The sequence below is a fragment of the Gymnoscopelus braueri genome (assembly GCF_963280865.1).
Source record: "Gymnoscopelus braueri genome assembly, chromosome: 17".
Taxonomy (NCBI): Eukaryota; Metazoa; Chordata; class Actinopteri; order Myctophiformes; family Myctophidae; genus Gymnoscopelus; species Gymnoscopelus braueri.
Genome location: NC_137617.1, coordinates 9862984 through 9883254, shown reverse-complemented (window position 1 = coordinate 9883254; position 20271 = coordinate 9862984). Strand labels below are relative to the sequence as shown.

The window sequence follows — 20271 nt, the reverse complement described above, 5'->3', positions numbered from 1 at the left end:
TTCACTGATACTGTAGACATAGAAACCGGTTTCACTCACTGAACGTGTCCCAGCTGTACCTGTCTCTATGCCTTTGAGCTTTGAGTCTTGTTGTTTATGTCAGGGGCGCCATTTGGGGTCTCAAGAGGATGGCAGTTGCCTTAGTTGCCCTACTGTTCATGTTTAACCTCAAATTCAGTTCTTTTATGCATATTTTCCCCTACTCGGAATGTTTTTTGCAGATTACTCTGACTCTCAATCCATGCCTTGCCTATCCAGCTATATGTGCCACATATTATAGACATGCGTTTTCTTGTCTGCAACCATACATTTATTAGACACTTTCAACCTGGCATCCCTGTTTTGGGAGAATATATTCAAACACCCCCTGGGGCTTAAGTTATTTTTGCTACCCTCAATTTTTTCTGTTGTTCTGGTATTTGTGGATGTCATCTACCTCCTGCTCTGTAAAGCACGTTTGGAGTTGTTTTTAAACATGTTTTAAATACATTTGACTTGATTTATTCATCCTGTCCCAGAGTCCCCTCCTGTGCATTCCTACCAGATAGTATCCTTGCCTTGTCTGTTCTATCAGTGCCACCTATGCATTGTGCTAACCTGTGTCCTTTTTTAGCTCTTGTGTGTGTGCATGCGCACATACAAACCATGTCCTCTGTTATCCAGTTCTCAGATTATCTGTTGTGTATGGGAGTCATGTACTTCACTCTTGGTGCTAGTTTGTGAGTATGTCTGGTCCTGACATCTGTGTCTGTTGACAACAGATTTTGCACGGCAGCCTCACGTACCGAAAGTAGGCAATCTACAAGCTCACACGCCTTGTGAGCTTTTAGATTGGCTATTTCCGGTGCAAGACTCAATGCTCAGTCAAGTACACATCAGGCTTTATCTGCTCTCTGTAACGTCCCGTGTTCTCTTTTCATCCGAGTTTGCCCTCCTGTGCTTTTCTGCACTTGGATGCTCTTCTCTTAGAAGTCTTGACAGCCTGCACGAATCTCATTTTAAATGTCAACATAAAGTGCAATAAACCCTCTCAAAAGTATACATTGACAATGCTACAGGGTTGACCCTAAGCATTAGTGTTTAAATTTGCTCCATTAAAAAATCACTGTATTCATTTTGGAAAAAGTGTGGCTACTTGAAAATATTTACTGTATATAAAAACACACACACAAAACTACCCTCAGTAAACACAACCTTAATATAGCTAATATTCCACAATGTGCATTACTTTAATGCTAGCAGCCATATTGGAAGATTTGGGTGTATCTTTTTCATGGCAGGGTGGTCAAATCTCCAAAACCAATCTTTAAACTATGACCAGTTAATATTCCAATAAATACCATAACAGACAACCCCACCAGTCCATTACAAACCATCCACTTCAGTGGCTCGGGGACCCCTGGTACTACCTCTGTCTAATCAGAGCATCAGCTGAATGCAATCAACTACCTGGTAGAACAGAAAACCAGGAGGACCACAGAGCCCTGTGGATCAGGAGTGGGTAACCACTGACCTGAAATAACACTACCTGCCACCTCCATGTCAGAGCTATTGAGAGAGAGTTACGACACTCCTGTAGACTTCCGTCGTAAACAAAGAATATTCATAATATTCAATCATTTATTGCCAAAACCAAGTTGGTTCGGAATTAGTTTAGCTGTGCTCAGAGATAATAAAAAAAAGAACAAGAAGAATTCACAAGTAAGGCTCACCATCGGGTGACCAACTCTTCAGTACCGTCTGCATGACAACTCTGCCCTCTTTGTCAATGGCAACGTTGTAATTCTTTGGATTGTCCAGGGCCTCTTCGATGCGCTGATCCAAGTTCTCCAGGGTGATAAAGCTCTTAGCCTCCTCCTGCAACTGCTAGATTTCCCTTTATTTTTCTTTCCGACGGAACCAATTATTGGTTATATAATTTTTATTAATACATACGATACATGAACCATTTGAATCCGTTGCGGCAAGGTCAAAGAATGACGTAACTCTCTCTCTTTCAACGGCTCTGCTCGTAGTAAACCAGGAGGACCCCCCACGACATCCCGCCTCAGTTGAGCACCAGCCCCTCGCTGACGGGCATGTTGATGTGGGCAGTGAGCAGGGGCGCGCTCTTCCCCTCGCGCAGGACGAACACCTTGATGATGTCGGAGACGCCCTTGTCGCTGGTGCACTCCACGAAGGTCTGGATGGGGTAGACCAGCCCCGGCACCAGCAGTGGCACCTTGAAGCAGGGGTTCCGCATGCTGTACAGGCCCTCGTCGTACAGGAAGCTGACGGTGAGGTTGGTGACGGGCCGGCGTGCCGCCGTGTTCTGGACGTTCAGGGTGAGTTTGAAGGAAGGGCCGAGGCCCTGCACCACGGCGTTCATCTTCAGCGGCTCGGACAGGCTGGCGGAGACGGGCGCCTGGCTGGACTCCAGCGCTTTGACGTAGGCCGTGGCGGCGGCCAGACGCATCCGGCTCAGGTCCATCTGGAAGGCGCGGTGCATGGCCACGCCGCTCTCGCGCTCCCTCAGCGTCTGGTCCACGTACAGCTTGGTCTTCTTGGGGACGTTGAGGCGGACCGACTGGGCGACGGGCGGCCCCGGGGCCCGGTCGCGGTCCTCGAACGTCGCCGTCCTCTTCAGGATCTTCACGATCAGCCCGCCCCCTTTGGTGGTCATGATCAGGGTGCCGTCCTCGCGCCCGTAGCGGCCGAAGCGGATGCTGACGACCACGTCCGGCGTCTTGAAGGCACAGACCAGGTTCTTGTCGCGGTAGAGGTGGACCTCGCAGTTGGCCAGGCCCACCAGGACAGCCTGGAAGCCCCTGGTGGGGATCTCCATGACAGCCATGGTGGTGACGGGGGCAGGGAGGCTGACTGTCCACAGCTTCTTCCCCTGGAACACAAAACAAGACAATCACCCACTTTATGAATGACCAACATCAAAAACTACAAAGTCAAATCGAAGGTCCTATCCATGCTGTTGTGATCGTAGTGGAGTAGATTAGAGGCAAACCAATATATTGGCCATTATTTGCTTTTTCTGATGACATCGGTATTGACAGTTATGCAGCTGAAGTGTGCTGATTTCTTTCATAATGTATAATAAACAAAACAAAAAATATATATTATTGTGTTACATGAGCTGCCAGACTGGAAAAAAGTTCAGTTCATGTGTGTATTTTATATTTACTTGTTTGCTTCTTCATGTTATAAAGTTAAATATTATTTATACTTTTTGTATTATTGTATAATAATATAATTGTTTTGTATTATAATTCATCTGTTAAAAGGTTATTTGTGCTTGTTGTCGACACTGGCACGCAACTAAGTATAAAGAATTGTATAAAATTCCTAAAACCCTAAAATGTTTATGTCTTCATAAGTATTTTAATACACGTGTGTGTGTGTGTGTGTGTGTGTGTGTGTGTGTGTGTGTGTGTGTGTGTGTGTGTGTGTGTGTGTGTGTGTGTGTGTGTGTGTGTGTGTGTGTGTGTGTGTGTGTGTGTGTGTTTTTACCTTCTGTGTGAAGCCTTGCAGGCTCTCTTCAGTGAGTCCTACCACCACGTTCTTGCCGATCCTGACAAGGCCCACAGGGTGTGAGGGCAGCTCGATGCAGTATTTGGGTTTCAGCGAGTCCCTGCGTAAATATAGTTCTTATTAATATGAATAATAACACATTTGCATGGGCTTTTTCAAAAACACGTGTGAAAGCCCTCCCACTCAGGTATCTGGTAGCAGAGCTGGTAGGTCCGCTTTGATCTGAAGCACCTGGCCCAGTACTCTCAAGGCTTTCAAAGCAGTCCTTTTTCCTCTCTCTTTCATTTTCCACTTGCACGCACATTTTGGTTTGTTTGTCTTCTGGTTTGCAGCCGTCATCCAACAACATCATTTACACACACCCGCTCACCTGCTGCACTACTGGTTCTACAGACTAACACACTCCTTAATTAAAATATTAACGTTGTCTTTATTTATATTTATAATAAAATAAAGTTTGTTTTAAAGTTATCCGTGTAGCCCTCTATTGTTTTTTTGTCTGAACTCTTGGGTCAGGTTCATGACAAAATGGAGGCTCATCCTGTTACAGTTCAGTAAGAATTTGATTTATTTTTTGGTTTTGTTTGGGTAAGCATTGAGTTGTTTACATTTTCTTACTGTCCTTGGTTTTATTGGAGCCCTTAATTGATTTAGCCTATAGCCTTACCTGTTTGCTTAAGTTGAGGCTAATTTGTTTGTGCTGGGGGAGAGAGACATTGTTTGGTCTCCACCTTTTGCCAAATGCTCGGGGGTGTTGGAACCAAGGGAGGTTGAGTGTAGTAGATAGGCTCGTGTGCAAATATATTTTTGGAGTGTTTCCCCTGCGGGGCATAGCAACGTTTCTCCTTTAGGTTTCGTTGGGCACCTTGGTCCTGTTGAAACGTGGGTGGAGCAGTTGTCTCAGGGGCACATCCATGGTCTCGGTGGGGTCGCTGTTTTAATGGTTGCTTTCTCTGCACCATGGGCTTTAGTGCATAAATACCCAAGTAGTTCTTTGTTATTGCTGAAAGTCGTTTTAAGCAATTTGTTTGCCTCTTGTTGCAGACTACTGTGTCAATCATATTCTGGATCTTTCAGAGGTAGTTCGATCAGTTTACATAATTGCATTTTGAAAACCACATGATTGAGGTGTCCAACTTCGTCTACTGGTGTTAAAAGCCGGCCCAGTGAGCCAGGGTGGAATTCTGGGATTTGGGGAAGTCCTAATGGTAATTCGTCAGTATGTGTGTTGTGAACGGTAATTTGTCCGTTGTGTGCGTAATGGGTTCATTTTAGTTTGTCACTTGTCCATTGTTGTGTGTTGCCTTAGTTTGGCTAGGAGCACGCTTGTTGGTGAACAGGTGCCTCCTGTGGTGTTGTCCTGTTGAGGGCAAGGTGGACACTTGCATTCCCTGAGCAAGTCTGACATAATGGCTTCAGTCTTGATTGAGGGGACATGTTCATTTGGTTGTTCCATAACTCGTCTAGGTCATGTTGAAATTAATTTGGGTTCTTCTAGACCCTGAATTACAGACACAGTGGCTTGTATACAGTATTTGAGTAATCATTGAATTTGGGTTTGCCTACAGCTCGTCTCTTGATTTGATTTTGTTAAAAGATATACTTTAGTAAAATCACAAAAATATAAACCCAGGATAACACATTAAAGCATAATGAAACACTTGTTTCCAATTCCAATGTGGTCCTGCCTCTTGACTTTGGGGCAGTCTGTGCTGCTGTGGTCCCTAGCATGAGAGTTGGCCTGTCTGTATGGTTAAGCCCTATTTTAACACATCTTTTGACGATTTTCACCTATGACATGCCCAACGTGGTTGAAGGGGGCGCGCTGTTAGCGGCTCACGGTGCAACAGTGGTGCATTAATATAAGTTGTTTTTACCTGCGCAGGATGTAGATGTTGCCGTTTCGACAGGCCACCGTGATGCGGAACTCCACGTCAAACTGTCCCGTCACGTCCAGCATGGTGGGAGCACTGGGCAACGCCATCTGAAACAAGCAAAACAGTCCAGGAACACATGTCAATGTGGCAGCATTTCCTATAGGGGTGCAACAGTTAATCAAACTAATTAATTTAATCGATACAAAAATTATAAAAATACTTAAAAAAACATTTACAAAATATTTTATTTTAATCAAATATTGAAAGATTGAAAAAAATCTCTTCATTTTTTCATTTAGAAAAACAACAGCAAAAATATCTAAAATTCTAGCTCTACAAGCTGCGAGCTTGTGTTCTTGCTTGCTATTTTTGCCGGATGTACCCCCAAAAATAGGGGTGCTAGGAGTTCAAGTGGTTAGGAAGAAGAGCTTGTGGTTGCCTTGCAGAGGATGGTGAAGGCCTCTGGGTCCAGGATGTAGATCTCGTTGTTCTCTGAACCGATCACCAGACAGCTGACTCCGTCCTCATCCGTCGTGCTCTTCTTCAGCGTTCCAATGCAGGTTATCACCGTCTGAAAGGACACAAAGCAGCTTATGAGTTCCACTTCACGGCTTTAAAATGCACACATATGTTGATAATAGATGTTTATAACCAGGACAGGGGTCTTCAATGTTTTTCAGGCCAAAGACCCCTTAGCTGAGAGAGAGATGAAGCAGGGACCCCCACTACATATTGTATAATATTGTGTTGCAGATTAAACCTTTTCATAGATTTTACAGCTTCATAGACTTGTTTGACAGCACTATCATCAGTGTTGTGTAAATTAGTGTTTTTATTTGTTTGTTTACATATGATCTTTTCTACTAATATGTTGGATTTGTGCTCATGTGAATGTTCAGACATTTAACCGCTTAAACCCTCAATACTATTTTTTCCCCTACACCAAACCTCTTTGCTGAGAAGAATAGTAACTCAGTCTGAGGACCCCCTAGGAGTCCCGGACCCCCTGAAGACCCATGACCTAGGAGTATGAACCTTTCCACCCAAAATGGGTGCGGACCCTGTGTTTTGGGGAATGTCACCTGTCTCCTGATTGGCTGCTGTTTGTGCAGACTGACAAATTCCTCCATCTCCTGCGGCTCCAGGCCCAGGAACCTGAGAGAACGCACAGAGAGCGGCACGTCCGCCTTGCTCCTCACCCCCTCCAACATTTCCTTCATGGTCGCCGGGTCGATCCCCTCGTCCCGCGCCTGCTGCCACACGTCCTGGTTGGGGGTGACATATGACAAAACATGTTTTTTTAATTGTGAGCTTGTAGATCGGCTATTTTCAGGCTGTTATTAACTGCATTCCTGGTGCGATAGAAAACCAGCAATAGGCTACAGCACCGATTTTCAACGCAGGGTCTGGGGACCACTAGGGGTCCTTGAGGGGGTTCCCCACTGGTAGTTCGGAACCAAGTGGACCCTTACTGGTCTATAACTCAGAGAGTGTACGAATGGAACCAAATGGACACATCATTTGTCCTCTCTCAAAGTTAAATTAACACAAGGAATCTCTGACAGTTAAGATTGGGGTCGGAGGGATAAAAAAACATATCAAATGGTTGTCCGTGGCCTAATGTATCTCAAACTGGGGGTCCTTGAGATTAAAAAGGTTGAGAATCACTGGACTAAATCCCTCCAGCCCACCCACCTGCTCCACTGCGTTGACCTCCAGACTGGGCAGGGTGAACTTGAAGTACGGCCGGAGGTTTTTGTAGACGTAGATGAAGGGGCCGGACGCCACGGCGATGGCGGGGATGCGGGGCTCGTGCAGGTCCATGAGGAAGGACACCAGGCCGGTGGGCAGGTCCAGCAGCGTGTTCTCATTCATCAGCGCCGTGCCCCGGTACACCTGGAGTACGGGTGCAACGGTTAATCCAAACTAATCAGTTTAATCTGATTATTAAAAAACAACAATGATCATTTAATAAAGTAATCAATTAATAATCGACCCCTATTTTGGCCATGTCATTATACGTGAAAAGTTCCCCAAAAATTTCAAAAAAAGATTGAAAATAGCTCAGCTTGTAAGCTATATTTTCACTATTTGTCAACGTTGTGCGAAGAAGTATACTATCAAATAACGCTTAAGTGGTTAATCGATACATTGATTGATATATAATTATTATTTTTTAAATATTGTTTTTCTTAAACACGCTTCTCGATTATTCAATTAATCAAAAAAGTAATCGATAGAAATCTGAGAAAATAATCGATAGTTAGTTGCAGCTCTAACCTTGAGCTTCATGTGGGAGGTTCCAGTCCCCAGGTCTCCTATCACCAGTTTGTTCTCTCCGTCTCCGTTGAGGTCGGCGAGGTCCATGCATGATGAGAAGGTGTACAGGTTGGCCACCGGGTCGTAATGGGCGTCCAGCCATTTACTGGCGTCCGTGCTCATCTCTGAACCTGAGGACATTATGTTGGAGAGCTGCAACAGATGCACATACAAAAATGTATGTATGTATTAGGAATATATGTTTGTAGGTGAATATTGAATAAGGCATTTGTTCTCAAAGTGGGGTCTGAGGACCCCAGGGGGTCCTTGAGGGGGTTCCAGGGGGCCCCCAACACAATTAGCTATAGCTTCGAAATCATTTAACCTCTTTAACCCCATTTATACACTGGCAAAGAAGAAAAATAAATCCAGACCCCCTGGTGTTCCAGGGGGTCTCCATCAGCTAAATGATTGATAGTTAACAACCAAATGGACCTTATTATGGGTCTGTAGCTCACTGGTAGGTTATACAGTATAGATGCTTTGTCTTTTCTTTCCTATTTTTTATATCTTACTGTTGTTTACTGTTTCTATGCTGCTGCAATGTCCAAGAACTTGCCATACAAAAGTACGATACTCTTATGAAGGCCAGTGGTGTAAAGTAACTAAGTACATTTCCTCAAGTACTGTACTTAAGTACAATTTGAGGCATTTTTTACTTTATTGGAGTATTTCCAATTTTCAATACTTTTACTCCTACTCCACTACATCTCAGAGGCACATATTGTACTTTCACTCCACTACAATTATTTGGTTACTAGTTCTAGTTACTTTGTAGATTTTGATTATCATTACAAAACATACATTTACCACTTCAGCACTATTTAAACTTTGGCTATTTGAAAATAGCAGATCTACAAGCTCACAATGCGTGGCATCGCATTATACATTTGACATATTTTACACATTTGAAAACTTGTGAAATGGGACATTATGCATAATGAGTGTTTTTTACTTTTGGTACTTTAAGTAGATTTTGAAACCAATACTTTTGTACTTTTACTCAAGTACGTTTTTCAATCCGGACCTTTACTTGTAACAGAGTATTTCTACATTGCAGTATTGATACTTTTACTTAAGTAAAACATTTGGGTACTTTTTCCACCACTGTATAATATGAATATTAGTGTTTTAATGCCGTCTGTGGCCGATTCTGTCGGAAGTTGGGCGGTAGTGACGCGCCCATCTGGTGAAACCCGGAATTACACTCAATGTAAACAGGAAGTAAACGAGGGTGAAAAAATGGCGTTCGGCCACAGACGGCATTAAAACACTTCTTTATTGAAAGATATGGATTATTACATTAAACTACTACCCCGTAGCGAGAGTTAACATTTGGGGCGTGGGGGTAAGCACCTTTATTTTCAATTTGTACATGTTTGGAGTGTCTACGGGGTATAGTGCTGAAAGTCCCAGTGTCCATGGGGGGTGAACCCTACAACTCTCGTAGATTGAAAACGTCAGAAACATAAATACGTCTACGAGAGTTGTATTCTACAGCTACCATATTAGCTACACAAGAAGACATAACAACCTTGAACAAACTACATTTTCGAGCCCCTGACTGGGAAAAAGCAGCTGCTAAATATAGCAGTAATGTTGTTATGACCACTTGAATCCCACCAATAACATGTGTATGTATAATAAATTAAACACGATCAGGAATAGGTTTGTTTTTCATAATGATAGAATAAACATCGGAATAAACTTCCGCACCGTTGTCAAGGAAACGGGGTTGTTGGCGTCGTCGTTGGAATGGAGTCCTCTGTTGTTTTCCTAGATTAGATGAGAGAATCTATAGCGATGTGTTTGAAAACGTTAAATAAGGTTTGTATGGCGCATTATGTTTAAAGAACAACCATTCGGTGTCTCTTAAGGCTCCGATCTCATCGTAATGTTGTTGTAATCCTTCAAATCGGCTTTATCCCCATCTTCCTTTCCTTCCTCTACTCTGTCGCCACCTGATGACGTGGATTTACCTCTTCTTGTAGTTTACAGGCATGACATCAAACAGCCACCACATAATGCATTTCTATGGAACAACAAATACATTCTATTCAACAATATTCCATTAGTTCTTAACCCTGAAAGTCAGCTGCTCTTATATTTTCAAACGAAAGGCTACACTGTAGAATCCTCAGTATTAATTTGTATGGTCCTGTTCACCATGCAAACCCCATGTTGCTATGGTGATGCAGTCATAATGAGTGAATTATATAAACTCTGTCTGTCTGTCTGAGAGATTAAGCGATGAAGCAAATAATACATGTATGAGGAATACACAATTCTAAGGTGTTACCACACCACCTGCTGGCTTCTACTGGAATACCATTTATTTAAAAAAAAATAACTAGAACTTGCTAAGGCGTTGTCCTTCAACACAGAATGCCACATATTGTCCTTATTCGGTAAATATAGGCTATACAATATCATTTTGCTGCATGATTCATTCCATTTACAATGATAATAATACAAGAAAAGTACTGCAACTGATCATTATTATCAGAATTGACTTTATTGTCACATCACTCGATTACAGGTGTAAAATAGTGGGTTAAATGTTTAGTAATGATCCGGTAGTTGATCCAGTTGTTATATAAAAGCAGGTGCATAAAAATACAGTTCCATGTGCATGGTTAAAGTGACATGGATAAATATATGAAACACAGAGCATTGGGTATGAACTCAACTCACAGTTCCATGTGCATTAAATGGCAATGCAACATGGTGACAGGGCTCAGCGCTTGTCTGATGTTTGACTGTTCACAAATCTTCTGCTAATAATGACAAAATAATATTAATTATAATATTTGTTCAAGGACTTCATTTTCAGTTTAGGTCACATTTTTCAAGTGTTAAACATAATCCACGTTTAATTGGTTATCTGATGAAGAAATGTCACATTTGGAAAGGTCACAGTAAGAACGATCACATTTAAGTCTGTAAGCAGATCAATTATATTGATACTCATTACTTAGAGGAGGGTTCACGCTGCTCCTTCTCCTGACAGCTGGCAGGTGGTTCTTCTCGCTCCATCACCACAAACTTCAACATCCTCTCTATCATCTCCCCCTCTCTCTTCTTCCACTCCTCCTCTCTCTCTTTGCACTCTCTCTTCCTCTCTTCCACCTCTCTCCTCAATTCCCCCTCTCTCCTCCTGCATTCTTCATCCAGGCTGTTCCATTCTTCATCTGTTAAGGTTTTCTTTCCTTTCAGTTGTTCAAACAGGGTCATCTGTCTTGTCTCATGTCCCATCTTTAAGTGTCCTGTGTCTCTGACAGACTTGTCCTCTCTTGAGTCTAAAGGTCCAAAGTGTCCTCTGTTCCTCGTCACCATGTCTTCTATTTTCTCCATCAGCTCTGTTACTTCTGAAATGTCCCCCTTGATGAACTGGAGAACATGGTATCTGTAGCCACATTTCTCCAGGAGCCACCTCAGAGGTTCTCCTTCAGACTCGATGTATTCCTCAACGCATCTTGCTTCCAACCAGTCTCCCCATGTGAACAGAACCAGAGCGTGTTTCCAGACTCTGTCCCCCAGCAGCTCCATGTGTTCCTCCATTGATCTCCTCTCAGCTTCAGAGAACCTGGACTTGACAGAAACAGCCAACAGGACAGCGTGGGGTCCAGGAGAACACAGAGTCACACCGCGTAGAAGGACGTCTTTCATCTTCTGTGATGGAGGTGTAGTCGACCAGTCTGGACAGTTCACCACACTCACATTTCTTGCAGCAACTCGTTTCCGTTGTCTGACACATTCTGTCAGTTTAGACTGGATTTTAAACTCCTGGAATATGAGGTTTACTGTATGTTAGTCACAATAATCAAACACCTTGATTCTATTCTGTTCTCAATGAACAGTTCTCTAGTTTATTATTCTCTATCACTTATTTATTATTCTCTATCACTAAAAGTGCACAGTAATACTACAAAAGTGAAATAAAACAGTAATCAACTATGGAACGACCTAAATTATGTGAAGATGTTTAATAATCACATCCAGCATAAACCATATGGAAGTAAGTCTAAATAACAGTTAGACTTATCTAACACAGATCACAGTGAAATACAAATATAAAACATCACAACGTTTGTAAATACATACAGGATATAACATGACCGACAAAGTATAGACTGAACAAAGTGAACACATCAACTAAACAGGCTTGTACAATCACAGCCATGGATGGGTGTGCCAATGTGCAAGCACAGTCAGTAGTTTATTGTCTATGCACATTGATATACTGAAATCTATTAGCTGAGAATCCAGACTGACTTCATCTTCCGGATTTTTACACTCCACTTCTTGTCAGTGAAGAAATCCAAAAGGTGAACGCATCAAGTCAGTCTGGATTCCAGGCTATAAATCTATCTCACCCATTACTCGTTTGATTAGCTGCAGTTGTGTTGCTTACATCACACTGTACTATAAGGACAGCCTTATGCCATGTTTTACCCTGCTGTAGTTCTTAACCTAAACTGGAAAACAAATGACAAACTCAGGCAAGGTTTCCAACCCTCTTAATTCATCATTCTATCTGATGACATCAGGCAAGATACTCAGTGTCCCACTAGAGAGGAAGAATCGTTCAAGAGGTCATTTGTGTCCTCTGCTGTGGAACATCATATAATACCCCCCCCTTTATGAATAATACATGTATTTATTTATTATCATATTATCAAATTCCTATAATATTACTCACCTTGAATATAGTTTCTGTAAACGCAGTCTCCTTCAGTATGTGATCTCCAGCACAGCTCCTCATGGACTGCTCTCCACCAACCAACATCACCCTAACATCTGGTAGACTGTGATGTTCTCCTGACAGACCAAAACTCAACATTAGTTCACTTAACATTATTTAGGGCATAGATTCAAAGATGGACTTGTTTGTATTATTACAAACAATTCTGCATCCCTCTAATCTACAAGTGATGTATTATTCTTAATGTTAGTATTAGTATTTATTGTTGTTGTTATTATTATTATTATTATTATTATTATTATTATTATTATTTTTATTTTTTATTTTTATTATTATTATTATTAGTAGTAGTAGTAGTAGTAGTAGTAGTAGTAGTAGTAGTAGTAGTAGTAGTAGTAGTAGTAGTAGTAGTAGTAGGAGGAGGAGGAGGAGGAGGAGGAGGAGGAGGAGGAGGAGGAGGAGGAGGAGGAGGAGGAGGAGGAATACTTTACCAAACGAGAGAGAGAGACAGACAGACAGACAGACAGACAGACAGACAGACAGACAGACAGACAGACAGACAGACAGACAGACAGACAGACAGACAGACAGACAACACATTTTTTACCCTCAAACAGCGCTTTCAGAGCAGATCTTTGTCTGTGTGTCCTGGTCATGAATGTCTTGACATGTTCCTCTATGTCCATCTTCCTCGCAAATATCTTCTCACAAACATCTCCATCATCTTCATAGTGTCCACCCCTGTTTCCTGCCACCACCGCCTCTATCTTCTTCAACAGCTCTGTGACCTGAGTGTCATCTGTCTTCTTATGGTTGAAGACATGATATCTGTTGCCACATTTGTCAACAAGCCAGCGGAGGTCTTCCCCTTCAGCCTCAATGTGCTGCTCAATGCTTGTGTCTCCCAGCAAGTCTCCATAGGTGAACAGTACTAAAGCGTGGCTCCAGACTCCCTGTTTCAGAAGTGTCATGTGTTCCTCTAACGCTACTTTATGTGCTTTTGTGAATGCTTCATCAACAGGAACTATCAGAAGAACAGCGTGTGGTCCAGGAGGACAGAGCCAAACACTGCTCTGGATCTCCAGTTTGTCCATCTCTGAGGTGTCCTGTAGTGGACTGTTGTACCACCAGCCTGATGGGTTCACCAGTGTCACATGTCTCCCTGCTACATCCCCACGTATTACCTCACAGTGTCCTGATCTCTGGCTAGTTTTTAATACTCTTGTTCCCAGAATGGTGTTAACTGCTGAGCTCTCCCCAGACCAACGCCTTCCCAACAACAGAATCCTGAAGTCAGTTAATCCTGTTAGAGAAAACATTGTATAATTAACTTGTACCGTTTTTTGTTTAAGGAACAAAGCCACAATCTCCAGGTTAATATATGCTATGCTCTTAATATATAATAATCAAAATGATCCAAATTAAATAGTATTTATTAACAAAGTAAAAGGAAAAAATACACTACCAATATCTTTTGCAAGTCTAGTTGCTTGCTTCTGGGTGTCTGTGCTCCTTTGTTCTGCTTTTCTTCTGATAGTTCTCTCGATCTCCTTCAGTTCCTCTGAGATGTGTGTTTCTGTCTCATAGTGACAGCTATTACTAGCCACCATCTGATCTATCTTCTCCAGCAACTCTGTGACCTGACTTCCATCTCCTCTGTCAGCAATGTTAAGAACATGGAAGCGGTCTTCACATTTCTTAGTAAGATATCTTAATGCACTGTCAGAACTAATGAGATCTCTCACAGGTATCGCTGTGTTCTTATTGGCTACAGTGAACACCACAATAGTGTGTCGCCACACTCGGTCGGTGAGAAGACTCACATGCTCCTCTACTGACATCCCTGTTCCTACATATGTGTTGTCAAATGGCATCACTAGGAGAAAGACATGGGGTCCTGGAAGACACAGATTCACACTCTGTTGTATTTCTAACTGAGTCAGTTTTGGGGTCAGATCTAGAGGATGAGTGGTCATCCATCCTGGAGTGTCAACTACAGTGACCTGTCTCCCAGACACTTTCTCTTGTCTCATGACACTCTTAGCTGATCTTCTGTTTGTTTCAAAAACATCGCTGCCCAGGATGATGTTTCCTACTGAACTCTTTCCACTAGGCTCACGTCCATGTCTTGCCCCGATCAGAACAATTCTCAGCTCTGTCGGGTCGCTGTTCTTCCCTGTTTGAAAAAAAACAAAAAAAAAAACAGGAAGAGGTGTGAGTGATGGTTGATTTAAGCAGTCACACCTGGCCTAGCAAAAGTAAACAATAAAAGCCTGGAGATCGAGGCTACACCTGGCCTGAATCTAAACTAGTTGGAATCAGAGCTGGCTGGGTGTGACTGCTGTGCATAGATGTAACTGATGCACACACAGGATAAATCAGTCATCCCGACACACATTCAGGAGAGTAATGTAATATTCATAAAGATCACAGATGTGACAAAACCAGTAGCAGTTTGCTGGTTTCTTATGTTTTAATAGAACTCACCTCTGGTGGAAGCTGAGGTTCCACTGGACATCCTGTTGTTGTTGTTCGAACTGTAAAACAGTCAAATAAGTCACAATAATATTGCTATATATGCGCAAACAGTATATCTGGACAGCTACATTTGACACATAAAACATTAAATGTATACATATCATCTAGTTTAAAGTCCAATTGACATATTTTTGCGACTTTATATTCTTTAATACACTTCAATTCAATAATGACAGATTCGAGACAAAATAAAACAAATACGTTTTAAATAAGGTCATGCAGCTTTCAATGTCCAACAGCTAAAGTGCAGGTACTTTAGCTAGGGGGGGGGGGGGGGGGGTAAGAAATGCTTTCCTCCTGAAATCTTTCCTATCCTCATGTCTATGATAGACAATTTCTGGAAAGAATTAAGGAAACTAAGCTATACCTTCATCCGCACATTCTGTTATATTTGTTTTCAATTTGGACTCACGGAGTGACATTTGTAGAAAAATCCATTATCCTCTTACAGTACATCTAACTAAATAAAGGAGAGTAATTATACATTTATATATATGTATTTAATGACTATGATGAATCATGAGCATAGCCAGCCATGCTCACTTCTACTGCAAATCACCAAACTATTTACTTTCGTTCACTGAAGAGTTTTAACCAAATGTTGCCATAGCTATTGTTTTGATTGTTTTAATTTGATGCGTTAACTTGGCAGCAGTTGAAAATAATGGGAGCAGCAAGCTTAACAGGATCTGGTTGGATAATATGCCAGTTTATTTATTTTAGTTAGTTAGTTAGTTAGTTAGTTAGTTAGTTAGTTAGTTGATGGGCCCTTTGCAAAAGGGTTCATACAGGACATGTTCAGAACAGGTAAACGTATAAAGCCTGTTTTAAGGGGAGGGAGTGTAATTCCTACTGCAAAGGAGAGCTCTAATTACTGGTTTGCAGTCGAGGAATGAAGCCAAACTCTATCCGTGTTTGGCTTATGTCACAATCTGCTGAGATTGTTGGCAACCTTTTTTATTCATGTCATCAACAAAGATATGCAGTACATGCACATGTGCATGTGTATGTGCATGTTTCTATATACAGTATGTGCATCTCCGTGTCTATGCATGTACCTGTCTATCTATGTGCATATATCTCTGCACGTTTCTATGTGCATGTACTCTGTATGTGCATGTTTCTATCTATGTCCATTGTCCATGTATAACTGTCTATTCCTGTATAGGCAAACACTACAGTACATGCTCATATTCTATTAAGTATATTGTCAGAAACAGCAAGTCATTGATACGAGGAAGTTATGGTGTAGGCCGTTCTGATGCAATCATGTCTGGCGGACCTCGAGCCCGCTCATCATCAAGAAAAGATGTGGGTCAGATCCACACCCATGAATACCTAGTCTCCTCGACACTATCTGCATATCTCTGTGTCTATGTATGTGCACATTTCAGTCTATGTACATAACTGCTGTGTCATGCTTCTACAGCAAATCACCAAACTATTTACCTTTGTTCACTGAAGACTTTTAACCAAATGTTTACTGAAGAATGACCAGTGTGCATCAATCATTCAATGTCAGTTATCCAATCAGTTATGGTAGCTTATGAGATTGTGGCTGTATTGTATTTGTTTGTATTAACTGATTGATTGTTTTAATTTGATGAGTTAACTTGGCAGCAGTGAAAATCATGGGAGCAATATAATAAGCTTAGCTGGAGTGGAGAAGACAATTTTTGTTGTTGTTACTGCTGATGCTTTTACACTTACTCAAGTCATTTATGATAAAATTTGCATCTACCCATGAAGTCATAGCTTTATAGCTTGCTTGACATAACATTGTCGCATATAAAAAATTATCATATCTGGGCATATCACTTGACAAAACTCACTCAGTCATAATAGTCATATAGTCTTAGTCTTAGCCTTAGCCTTAAAACATATTTAAGATCTTTCAAGAATGAAGTTCATACCTTTAAGGCATTTTTGAAATAAATACGAAGCCAGAAATTATAAGATGGTTGTTTATAGTCAGTCCTCCTTAGGCTCAGAGTGTATTACGAAATGACTAAATAGCTATGGCAACATTAAAACTGGTTTATGTGTGAGCTAATCTGACATCTAACTAGGTGAAAGGTTGAAAGTGTCCTTCCAACTTCCCTTTCTTCGCCATAGCTGCACAATAGTTGCTTATGAGACAAATACATGTTTTTCCTTTCAACGTAACACAAATTCTTCCCATTCTACATGTTTTTTGTCTCTTCCTGAACTCATTCTCAATAGCCTATAATAATGATCTCCTAATGGTTTAGAAGGTCTATATAGCCCAGTTTGGGATTCGCCACACTGCTGCTCCCATTAGACTGAGGTCCAAGTCTCAAAAGCAATATCTTCTTTTTTATGTGAAAACCTCTCACTCTACTTGTCAATGTGTGTTTTCTGTTCCTGTGTCTAGATGTGAGGGCTGCAAACCTCTAATGCCTATTGCCTACGCACATGACGCACCATAATTCATTCAATATTTCGAGCAGATATTGCCTAGTCTAATGGTGCCTCTTGTACGTTAGTACTTCTTCATCCTCAATATAAACAACTCATTTGTGATTATTAGCCCATGGTGATTGGTGTACGGCTTGGATCATTTTGATTTGTACTTTAGATTTTTTTTATTGCATCATTGAAAGACTAGTAACTCTTTTCTGCTTTCTGCACTGTCTTGTCCTGTCTTGCACCAGTCCTGTTGTAAACTGCGCTCCACTGCATCAAACCAAATTCCTAACATGTCTACATGTCATGGCAATAAAGTCTTCTGATTCTGATTCATTCTGATTCTGATTCTGCTTACCTGCCTACAAGGTGTGAATAACAGTCTGGATAAGCTTCAGTCCTCCAGTGTCGATACGCCCTACGAGATCTGATTCCTGTAAACCAACAAGAAACTCTAATCATTAACCCAATAAGCCTAAGGAAGGATCAAAAGTCCACAAACTTTAATTTATATCCCAGTATTATAACTGACCCTGACCAAATTGCACACACTACTGTATATAGGCCCATATATAGTAGGCTATGCCAGTATTATAATCATAACTGTTTTATCGATATTGTAACTTTATCACAGTTCCCAGCAGTTATAAACTCACATGGTTCTCAAACGGTGTGCTGACACACACTGGTGTGCAAAATGACTGGTGTGCCCCGGAATTTTGTGATAACCCAAAAGTCTGCATATACAGTTTGGGTGCCATTCTACATGGACATTGCATGTCTTTTGTCTCTTTCTGAACTCATTCTCAATAGCCTATAATAATGATCTCCTAATGTTGTTTTATAGCCTACTCATAGTGTGTAGGTGTCTGACAGTGATACTTTTCCAGTTGAAAGTATGCCATTTTTGTTGCGTGAATCTGTGTCAAACATTACCTATGTATTTTTTACATTGTAGAGTGACAACACTAATACAAAAATAATATCTCAATTTGTTGTTTAGAAGGGTTTTTCCGGTATAATAATTATGTTTGGGACTCACCACAATGCTGCTCCGATTAGACAGTTAATTTCATTTCCTGGTGATTTTTACGTGACAACCTCTCTCTCACTCTAGTCTGTGTTTTCTGTTCCTGTGTCGGAGGCAGTCCTTGGCATAAGAGTCAGGTGGATGAGTCACACTTTTTATAAGAGCACTGGATATGCCAGTCTCTCTCTCTCTCTCTCTCTCTCTCTCTCTCTCTCTCTCTCTCTCTCTCTCTCTCTCCTTCCAGATAGCAGTGTTTTGTTGTATTTACTTAATATTGTTGCTATTGTGTATACATACTGTATTACAACAGTTCATGCATTGTGGATTGTGCTATTTAATTTAATTTACATAAATCAGTTTGGAGTGCAGTTATTTTAAAACATATTTGAAGGTATGTGTTGGCACACAAGGACAGATCCCACTACGTATATTACTGAATGCATGGTTGTTTTTCTTTTAGGGACATCATCCAATACATCCATAGGGTTTCCATCCACATTTCTATTTAAGAAAGGGTCTGTGGATAATATGCCAGTTAATTTACTAATATTTATTAATTTATGTATTTGTTTGTTAGTTAGTTGACAGACACTCCTGTGCAACACTCTTGAAACAATCTAATAGACCTATAGGGATCATCAACATGTCCGTAAAGACTTGTCCATCTCCGTGGCACATTCTTTATTTGTCTAAGTCCAGAGGTCTCCAGAGGTCCAGAGTCTTGGCTATAGGTGTTTAACATTACCGATTGGAGTTGGGCGCTGACTTTTAATCTGTTTTCCTTGGCTCCAAAAACTATTATTTCAGTTTCGCCTTTGTTTAATTGAAGAACATTAAGCTATATCCAATTGTTGATTTGTTTAATGCATTTACTCAGTGTTTGTATTGGACCATAGTCCTCTAGTGATAATGGTTATGTAGATTTGTGTATCGTCTGCAGACACTTTCTGACAAACCACAAATCATTTGACTACTAGAGCTTTCCAGCAGACAGAGAACTGAGAAAAATAAATAAGGAACTGAAATCTCAGCCATATGTATTGGTGTACCATACAATACAATACATAGGTCCTTCCGGCGCCCCCCCCCGATGCTCTTAGCTGAGTGTCCTGCTTGGGGTCCGGAGCGTTTACTTTGAAAAAAATAGAGTGTTCAAAGCAGGCCCGAGTCGCCTGAATACCGCAGCTAGGAATAATGGAATAGGACCCTGGTTCTATTTTGTGGGTTTTATTATCTGAACTGGGGATGACTACACCAATGTTTTTGACTTGGCTAGAGGTTTTTAACATTACCGATTGGAGTTGGGCACTGACCTTTTGGCTCCATAAACTATTATTGCATAATAGGCATATGTATATGCATATGTGTATCGTCTCATTGGTCTGCATAACTATGGTAGCTTATTTTGTTGTTTTCCATAATCTGAGCAACCTGATGGTGAAGAAATGGAACTTGGAAAGACCCTTGCGGACAAACCATTTGACTAAACATTTCCAGCAGACAGGGAACTGAGACAAATAAATAAACTTAGGAACCGAAATTTCAACAATTCTTTCTATACAAAAAGATCAAGTCAAGCGCAATCATCAGGATTTTAAGTCCCATACATATTTGTATTTTTGTATTATTGTTTACACTTTTTTCATAATTTATATATTTTTCATTCATATTAAACTATTGACTCATTCTCTTTGCATTATTTAATTAGCGATCTATAAGATGAAAAGGCAGTGGCTAAATAGATCTCATGCCCAAAATGAGACTACTGGTATAGACACTATGGCACATTACGAGTCCATTAGTTTACATTTACGGCTAGTCATTTGTGTTTCTGATCAAATTATTGACCAGTT

The 20271-nt window shown here is 41.1% G+C and overlaps 2 protein-coding genes across 2 annotated transcripts; both read right to left on the bottom strand.

Annotated features, from left to right (window-relative positions):
• Positions 1-1713: 1713 nt before the first annotated feature.
• bbs1 (Bardet-Biedl syndrome 1) lies at positions 1714-9812 on the bottom strand. The gene is made up of 8 exons (XM_080454665.1): positions 9435-9812; positions 7680-7871; positions 7095-7295; positions 6482-6664; positions 5839-5970; positions 5400-5506; positions 3502-3622; positions 1714-2878 (listed from the first exon to the last, which is right to left on the bottom strand). The coding sequence occupies exons 2-8, from the start codon at positions 7857-7859 to the stop codon at positions 2048-2050; spliced, it is 1755 nt and encodes a 584-aa protein (XP_080310791.1). The 5' UTR covers positions 7860-7871; positions 9435-9812; the 3' UTR covers positions 1714-2047.
• A 339-nt stretch (positions 9813-10151) lies between these two features.
• LOC308104197 (GTPase IMAP family member 8-like) lies at positions 10152-18532 on the bottom strand. The gene is made up of 7 exons (XM_080454546.1): positions 18431-18532; positions 17747-17822; positions 14911-14960; positions 13889-14599; positions 13031-13726; positions 12421-12539; positions 10152-11504 (listed from the first exon to the last, which is right to left on the bottom strand). Exons 3-7 carry the CDS (start codon positions 14939-14941, stop codon positions 10689-10691), a joined length of 2373 nt encoding a protein of 790 aa, XP_080310672.1. The 5' UTR covers positions 14942-14960; positions 17747-17822; positions 18431-18532; the 3' UTR covers positions 10152-10688.
• Between the last annotated feature and the right edge of the window lie 1739 nt (positions 18533-20271).

Bases quoted from the DNA above. Each gene is read 5' to 3' on its own strand.
- LOC308104197 (XM_080454546.1), bottom strand. From the start codon at position 14,941: ATGTCCAGTGGAACCTCAGCTTCCACCAGAG. The intron at 13,727-13,888 runs GTAGTGTATTTT...TTTCTCTAACAG, and splicing joins TAGACTTGCAAAAGATATTG to GATTAACTGACTTCAGGATT. The intron at 12,540-13,030 runs GTAAAAAATGTG...TTGGTCTGTCAG, and splicing joins TCTGAAAGCGCTGTTTGAGG to GAGAACATCACAGTCTACCA.
- bbs1 (XM_080454665.1), bottom strand. From the start codon at position 7,859: ATGTCCTCAGGTTCAGAGATGAGCACGGACGCCAGTAAATGGCTGGAC. The intron at 5,971-6,481 runs GTGACATTCCCC...GTGTCCTTTCAG, and splicing joins AGCAGCCAATCAGGAGACAG to ACGGTGATAACCTGCATTGG. The intron at 2,879-3,501 runs GTAAAAACACAC...TTTGTGTTCCAG, and splicing joins TGCAAGGCTTCACACAGAAG to GGGAAGAAGCTGTGGACAGT.